This window comes from Calypte anna, chromosome 1 (genome assembly GCF_003957555.1).
Source record: "Calypte anna isolate BGI_N300 chromosome 1, bCalAnn1_v1.p, whole genome shotgun sequence".
NCBI classification, from domain to species: Eukaryota; Metazoa; Chordata; class Aves; order Apodiformes; family Trochilidae; genus Calypte; species Calypte anna.
This window is the reverse complement of record NC_044244.1, coordinates 172507563-172515122: the sequence shown is the minus strand read 5'-3', so window position 1 is coordinate 172515122 and position 7560 is coordinate 172507563. Positions and strand designations below refer to the sequence as shown.

General features: G+C 44.0%; 1 protein-coding gene across 1 annotated transcript in view; it reads right to left on the bottom strand.

The window, feature by feature from the left end:
• Positions 1-3879: 3879 nt before the first annotated feature.
• Positions 3880-7560, bottom strand: part of LHFPL6 (LHFPL tetraspan subfamily member 6) — a 143185-nt gene continuing 139504 nt past the window's right edge. The window contains exon 4 of the mRNA XM_030469447.1: positions 3880-4989. Coding sequence (XP_030325307.1) covers positions 4871-4989 — 119 coding nt within the window. The 3' untranslated portion in view covers positions 3880-4870. The remainder of the gene's footprint in view (positions 4990-7560) is intronic.

Genomic DNA, 7560 nt, shown 5'->3' with positions numbered 1-7560 from the left:
AGTCGTTTGTTAGCATGTAAGTCTTAAAAAGTAATGATTGTTTTTCCTTTTCTTTTTTTTTTTTTTTTTTTTTTTTACAGGAATAGCATAATGCCTTCACGTACTCCAGACAGTCCCTTCACATGTCTCATATTTATGCATAAAAGCTTCTCACTGACTTAATTTTTGAATGACAGAATCTGCATTTTCCCTCTCAGGTAATACTGTGTTGTTTCTCAGGACAAGAATCCTGGCACTGCACATTGCAAAAGAAATTCCCAGTTTTTTGGGCTTTCAGCTGAAGATACTTGGAGTGTTTCAAGACCTGATGAGATAAAACCCAGAGCAATATGTTGTGGCCTCTCATCTGACCATGCCTGGGGCTGGAGGGTAGACTACAGACTTCTTGAGATTCCCTTCCCACCTGAATTCTCCAGTGGTGCTTAGACAGTTTCTTATAATGAAGAGTAGTCTGTGACCATATGATCTGAAGCACAAATACAGGCTGGGAGGGGAATGGATTGAGAACACCTGGAAGGAGAAGGACTTGTGGGTGTTTGTTGATGAGAAGCTCACCATAAGCTAGCAACGTGCACCAAAAGCAGCATGGTCAGTAGGCTGAGGGAGGTGATCCACCCCTCTGCTTCACCCTCATGAGACCTCACCTGGGGCACTGTATCCAACTCTGGGACCCTCAACAGAAGGACATGAAACTGTTCGAGCAAGTCCAGAAGGTCAAAAAGATTGTCAGAAGGCTGGAGCATCTCTCCTGTGAACACAAGCTGAGAGAGTTGAGGTTGTTCAGCCTGCAGTAGAGAAGGCTCCAAGGAGACCTTAGAGCAGCCTCCCAGTACCTGAAGTTGGCTTCTATGAAATCTGGGTAGCACTTTTTACAAAGGCATGGCATGATATGACAAGGGACATAGTTTTAAGCTGAAAGACGGCACATTCATATTAGACACTAGGACAAATTTCTTTAGTGTGAGGGTGGTGAGACACTGGCACACGTTGCCCAGAGAAGCTGTGGGTGGACCCATCCTGTCCCAGGAAGTCTTTGGGGACAGGTTTGATGGGCTTTGAGAAAACTGGCCTAGTGGAAAGTGTCCATGCCCATGGCAGGGAGTTTGGAACTAGATGATTTTATGGTCTCTTCCAACTCAGACCATTCTTTGATTCTATGGCTAGATGGTTTGTTTCTATATAACTCCTGCATTAGGAGTGATGGATTAATCCTGCCACACCCCGAGTATCTGCTGGAAGTGGACTGTGACCTCTGACATATGTGTTGACAATAATCTCCAGAATACATGGTTGTCCAAAACTTAGGAAGTGTTCAAACACCCAAAGAGTGAGATTTTTGAGTAAATTTCCCAATGCAGTTGTAGGGGGAAAACTGCTTAAATAAAATACAGCTTGATAAATTTATGAACAGGATTGTGTGATATGATTGCCAGCAATGGCAAGGATAGAATTCAGTCACCTGGGAGCCTGTGCAAGCTTATGCCTTTTGTTTTGACAAATGGAAGGCCAAGCTCCCTATCTTCAAGAATAAATAAGTGGAAAATTAAACATAGCAAATATTGTAAATATCTCATTGACAGTTCATATTGTGAAATTTAAAGCAATCTTTTGCCCGGTTCAAAGCTATTAGAGTTTGTGGCTGTTAGGCTTGATAACCACGATAATAAATGATATTTATATTGTAGTGCAAAATGGATATCAGAACCAAACTGCACAAATATGGACAAAGCCAGTCAAGCTGTGATTGCTTTATTCATATCACTGCAGCTGAAGGCTATATGATAAACAGCTACAAAGCAGATGTAGCATATATCATTGGCTTAATTATTAAAAATTGACATTTTTTTCAATTCAAAAGTAAAAAAACATACAAACTTAGTCAGTCATGTTATAATTGCATTGTATCATAGCAAAAGTCTGATTTTCTTCATGAAGAAATCACGTAGTTCCAATTTGTGATGATAAATCAAGCCCGTAGTGAAATAAGGCAACCAGGTGCCACTAATTGCCAGGGAGTGAGCATGATCTTGTGTCAAGCCCACCTGTGCCTAATTAGGGCGGGCCCCCACTGCGCATGAGCAGGACCAAGGGGCCAATAAAAGGTGAGTCCAGAAGCACAGGCTCAGCTCAGTCCTGAGCATGTCTGCAGAGAGGTCAGTTGCTCTTGGAGCACTGTATTACCTTCATTGTGCCACTAGCGCTCATCACCCTCAGGGTGAGGCTCTGAGGAGTCTCAAACATGGGGCCTTGGCATTGCAGTACTGGGTCTTAGCCGGCTGCACCACTCAAGCCTCACCCTGAGGGCAATGAGCGCTAGCGGCGCAATGAAGGTAATACAGTACTCCAAGAGCGACTGGCCTCTCTGCAGACATACTCAGGACTGAGCTGAGCCTGTGCTTCAGGACTCACCTTTTATTGGCCCCCTGGTCCTGCTCATGCGCAGTGGGGGCCTGCCCTAATTAGGCACAGGTGGGCTTGACACAAGCTCATGCCCACTCCCTGGCAATTAGCGGCACCTGGTTGCCTTATTTCACTACACAAGCCTGAACCTAAGAAGAGCAAAATCTAAAAAAAGTCAAAATTTTCTCTGTGATGCATGGGGCAGGATGCAATCTACAGCGGCTCAAATTTAGAAAAATAACATTTATATTTTTATAGTCTAGTCACTGAATACAGCAAACTGCAGTTTCAGGGGAAGGATAGGCATGTTTCCACAGTAGCATACTATACAAAGGCAGCATTTTTCTGTTGAGATACCTGCCAAAGATTTTACTGGAGTCAGGGGAACCACAGCCAAAGTTGTGTTTATGACTCCTTTGGTTTTAATCAAGCAGCAATCCATAACTCTATATTCCCACTTACTGTGAAGGTATATATGGAATGCCACTGACTTCTCTCAGGGGGTTTGGGTATGGTCCTGAGTGCTGATGAGAAGAGACAAGCCCTGAAACCTGAAAGCAGGAGCTAAGAGTTTCACATTCTGCTGCTGGTGGAGCATGCAGGGAGGCAAAGCCCCCACAGCATCCTTGATGTGCTTCTCACCAGAGTTGCAGTCAGATCCATTAGGGCTATTATGGACTAATTTGGGATGGGTAGGGTACAATTTTGTTTTCGCTGCACAGCACTATAAAGCAAATAAATAGTGCTCAGTCTGTAATGAAACTCAACAAAATTCAGTTCAGTGATATCAGGACTGATCACTTTAAAATGATACTGATGTTTCCACATGCCTCAAAAACACTGCCCAGCGTAATGTACAAAGTAACTACAGAATTTCAGAGTTGCAATATCTGTGTTATTAACCAGCAGAACCAGAAACAGATGAACACTTAGATGATAACATGACAGAAATACCAAGAACAGAAAAACAAATCTGAAAAGGAGTAACATCAGTAATGCCACAGTTGAAAACCTTTCCGAAGTTTCGATGTTCAAAGTTCAAATTTTAATTCTTAAGGAAAATAAAAGATTGTTTTTTGAGTTGTGTGTGTGTGCAGGACCAGTGCTTTGTGTAGGATACACTGCCTGGTAGGTATCTGATCAATGTTGGTGCTATTAAGAAAGGAAGGGGCTGAATTCAGTTGCCTAAACAGGAATATCCAGTGCTGTGTGAGATGACCAGTCAGCAGCAGCTGGGCTAGAATGGGGAAGGTCTCCCTGAAGTCATGCAGGACACAAAAAAAAACAAACCATGGGATAAGCTAGAATGCCTCAAATGACATAAGATGTCTATCCTCAGGCAATGTAATTGAACCTCAATGTGTGGATTTTATTGGGAGAAAGGACACAGTGTGGTTAAAAAAGTCATGATTATTTCTGAGGATTTGTCCAAGGGGGATCTGGGAAAGGAACTTCTTCATCTGGTGACACACTCAGGCATTGCAAGTATTGATCAAGGAAAATTTATTTACAGTGATTTTTCAAATACAAACATAAAATAGCACATATTATATATATTTATTTTTTTTTTACAAAAATGAATATTGAAATAGTAAACATGGTACAGCACAATACAACATCAATGAGCTAAACATAACAGCAACAGAAATCTATGTCTGGAATAAGTTTCCTGTTAGTCGTACATAACCAACAGAGCTCTACAGTACCATGAGTGGAATTTCCAATGGACAGAAAAACGTCCATTAACTGCACTTAATAAAAGTACTATAAGGAAAGGCTACATATGCCAAGTAATTATGTTGCATTTCTGTAATAATGCTGAAAACACAGAGGCTTAATAAAAGTTATATAGGGATGAATAAGCAGTGGCTAAATGTTTGGGAAAGAAAAAATGTGTAGAGGATATACAAAATACTGATAAAGTGGCTTATTGGTCCTTTTATTAAGTTCAACGTATAGATTAAAAAGTGTTGCAACACTGAATTTTAAACCACTAGAGAGAAGTAAAAAATAAAAAGGAAAGGAAAAGAAAGAAGAATCGCATGAAAAAATGTTTCCTCTCTACTTATTTTGTGCCATGGTCAACATCTGTGTGTGCTTTTGGGAGTGCTGTGCCAAGGGGCTGCCAGGCACTACCCCAACCCCCCGGCACTCCCACCCCCTCATCAACCTCTCAATTAACCGGTGCACGTGGGATTTCACCATTTCCCAAAGTGGCATTTTCCTTAAAAAATAATTTTGAGGAGCAGGCAGTGGGTGGGCATAGCTGAGAAAGCCTCTCCCTGTCCAGCCTGGCCTGGTAGCTTTGCACCTCCATTCACCCACCTCCCTGCCCTCCCTGGGACTACCCGCTGTCCCACCCCACACCCACTCCAGAGAAGAAGCACTTCAAAGTTTTCTTTGTTCCTTTTCGTTATCCAGAAGATGCCAGCAAGAAGGTGTCTGGCAGTGCCCGCTCCCTGGGGTCATCTCAGTAAGGGTATTGCTTCTGCTTCTTGCCCGAGAAGCAGGCCAGCCAGGTGCACACCAGCATGGCTGCCGCCGCGCCCCCGCCCGTGCAGTAGTAGGCCCAGCCGATGTGGCAGGTCCCTGCCAGGGAAACAGAGAGACATGGCACAGAGTTAACCAGGGGAGGAAATGCTGCTGCCACCCTCCTTTCCTGCCCTTTCCAAATCCCTGCCCACTTGGACATTCTCCTAATACAACAAAGTTGGTGTGTAACCCATGCTGTTAGAGAGGCCAAGCTGTTTGAATGGCTCCCCTTAATTTTCTGTAGGGCTGAGCGGAGAGGCCTCTGCTCTGCCTTGCTTGGCTGGTGGTTGCTGTTGTTGCTGTTTTCTACACAGGTGAAAATTCCCCCAGGAGCTGGAGCAGAGGCACACACACACCATGAGTGTGCCAGCCATGGGGTGGGTGTCCATCTGCCCATCCAGCCCACGCAGTACCCACCACACCACGCCACACCGCAGATGCAGCAGGAGGAGGGTTTTCCCCACCCTTCTCTTTACTATCGTCCTCAAGGCAGTGTCTGAGGATTTATTTTTTATTATTATTGACAGATTTTGAGGGTTTGCACATAACATGGGACAGGGCCTGCTCCCTCCAGGAAGAGCTGGCTGGGTCCACCTCTGCCATCTCTGTGACAGGAATCCAAACTGGACCTGTCGGCCAGCCACTGTGTCACCCTACCCAAGGATGTGGCTGCAGGGAACTCGTTCATGTCCTTCTCACACTGTTTGGCAGTTTATCAGGAGTCATTCTGGTTGGCATTTTGATGAGATTAGTCTTGATACATTTAAGGACTGTCAACAGGGAAAAGGTGGTGCTGGTGTGGAGGGTGATTTTGGTGATGGAAGTAAGTTTGATACATTTTAAACAGAGTAAACTATGCCGGCACCACCTCATGCTAGATTGGATATAATTTTGCTGATTCAAGAGGCAATTTTTTATTTTTAATGTATCCACATTACAGAGGATCCTGGTGGCTAAGGATGATGGTTGTTGGCGGTCCACCTGCACAGAAGCTACCATGAGAACAAAGTTTACAAATGCAGAAAAGGGGAAATTTCTCTATCCTTGCGCAAGGTCTCGACTCATTGCTTGAAAGTTCATTGATCTTTTGTCTAAATGTGTTTCATAGTGTCACAGCATGGTCTTGAGTACATTTAATGGCCAGAGTGTCACTATACAGCTAAACTCATCACCAGAGAATGGCATTGGGGAATCTCATGGTGTGCCACAAAGAGGCTACTCCCTTCAGGCCCCGCTGTGTTTGCAGGAGCAGGAGAGAACAGGCAAAGAGCATCTGCAGCAGGGAGTGATATAAACAGAGTGATATCCAAAAGCAAGGAGATGGCTGCTGTGGCTCCTCAGTGCCTCCCTCATTTGGGTTTCATCATCTTAGTCATTTTGATCTTGAGTGCCGAGGACCCAATGTCACCATCTTGGGTGATATGTCCCTGCTCTGAGCAATGAGGACTCTCAGTAAGGCACACACAGCACTACAACACTTCCTTCTCACCCTGTGGAAAAATCAGAAAAAACCAAAAACATTCTCCCCTCCAGAGAACAGAAGGTAACATCAGAGTTTCCATCTAGAAAGACAGAGCTGGAACAGGTGGCATGTCCGTACTCTGTCCCAATGGAATCCGGCTTCCTGTTCAGGCAGTCATCAACTTGGATAATCCTGCCTCAGGCACAAGACATACAAGGTGTCTGTACATCTCAACATGTCCAAAGCATTAGCATGCCTCAAGGCAAACAGCACATCCATTGACTGTCTGTGGGATATTGTCAGGCCATCTCTCAGGCTGACACCACAGCAGGAAGCATCGTACTTGTTTCATTTTTTTCTTCAGAACCCCCAAAATTTTAATGTAAAACAACTCCCACTGAAATAAAGATCCTGACGAGATGAACCAGAGGAGTTGAAGAGCTGAGGCCTTGGCTTGAGCTCATTGAACTCTCTCCTTAATGTGGTGGAGCAGAATGTTTGACTTGGTTTTGTAATGTGATTGTGTTCTGTATTAAAAAACACCACTCTTGGCTCCCTTACAGAAGACCACAAAGAGGGCCTGACTTCCTAAAGGGAAGGCCATCAGAAACCATGGAGAGATGACAAGTGCTTGGCAATGCCACTGACCTTGATCCTTGCCCATTTGCACAGCAAAATCAACCCTGGAGAGACCTGTCTCTGGGCTGCCTGTTGCTTTGTCTGTGTACACACATTGTGCACTGTACACAGTGTACACTGTAGCTTCAAAGCAAGACACAATCATACACCAAGTGTCCAAAACCATTTAGTTGCTTTGAAAATGATCCCATTTATAGCAGGGTGGGGTGTGCTACAGCATTTCTTGTGACAACATGGACTCCATCTGATAGGTCTTTTTTAATTGCTAAGTCTTCCTCAGAGTACTAGAGAACTGTAGTTGTGGCTTGAAAAATCTCAGCATTATACTTCCAGGTAGAGAAAATAAATGTAAAAATGATACTTTAGACAGAATTTAAACATTCATGTGACAGCACTGCCCAAAGCTGTGATCTAAGTGGGACAGAATGAAGTAAATTTGAACTTTCATGTAGTGTGATTTCAAGTTTTGTGCCTTGGCAGTAGGAGAGAGGGAGAGTGTACCTGATACATATTAAGAAGACAGAACT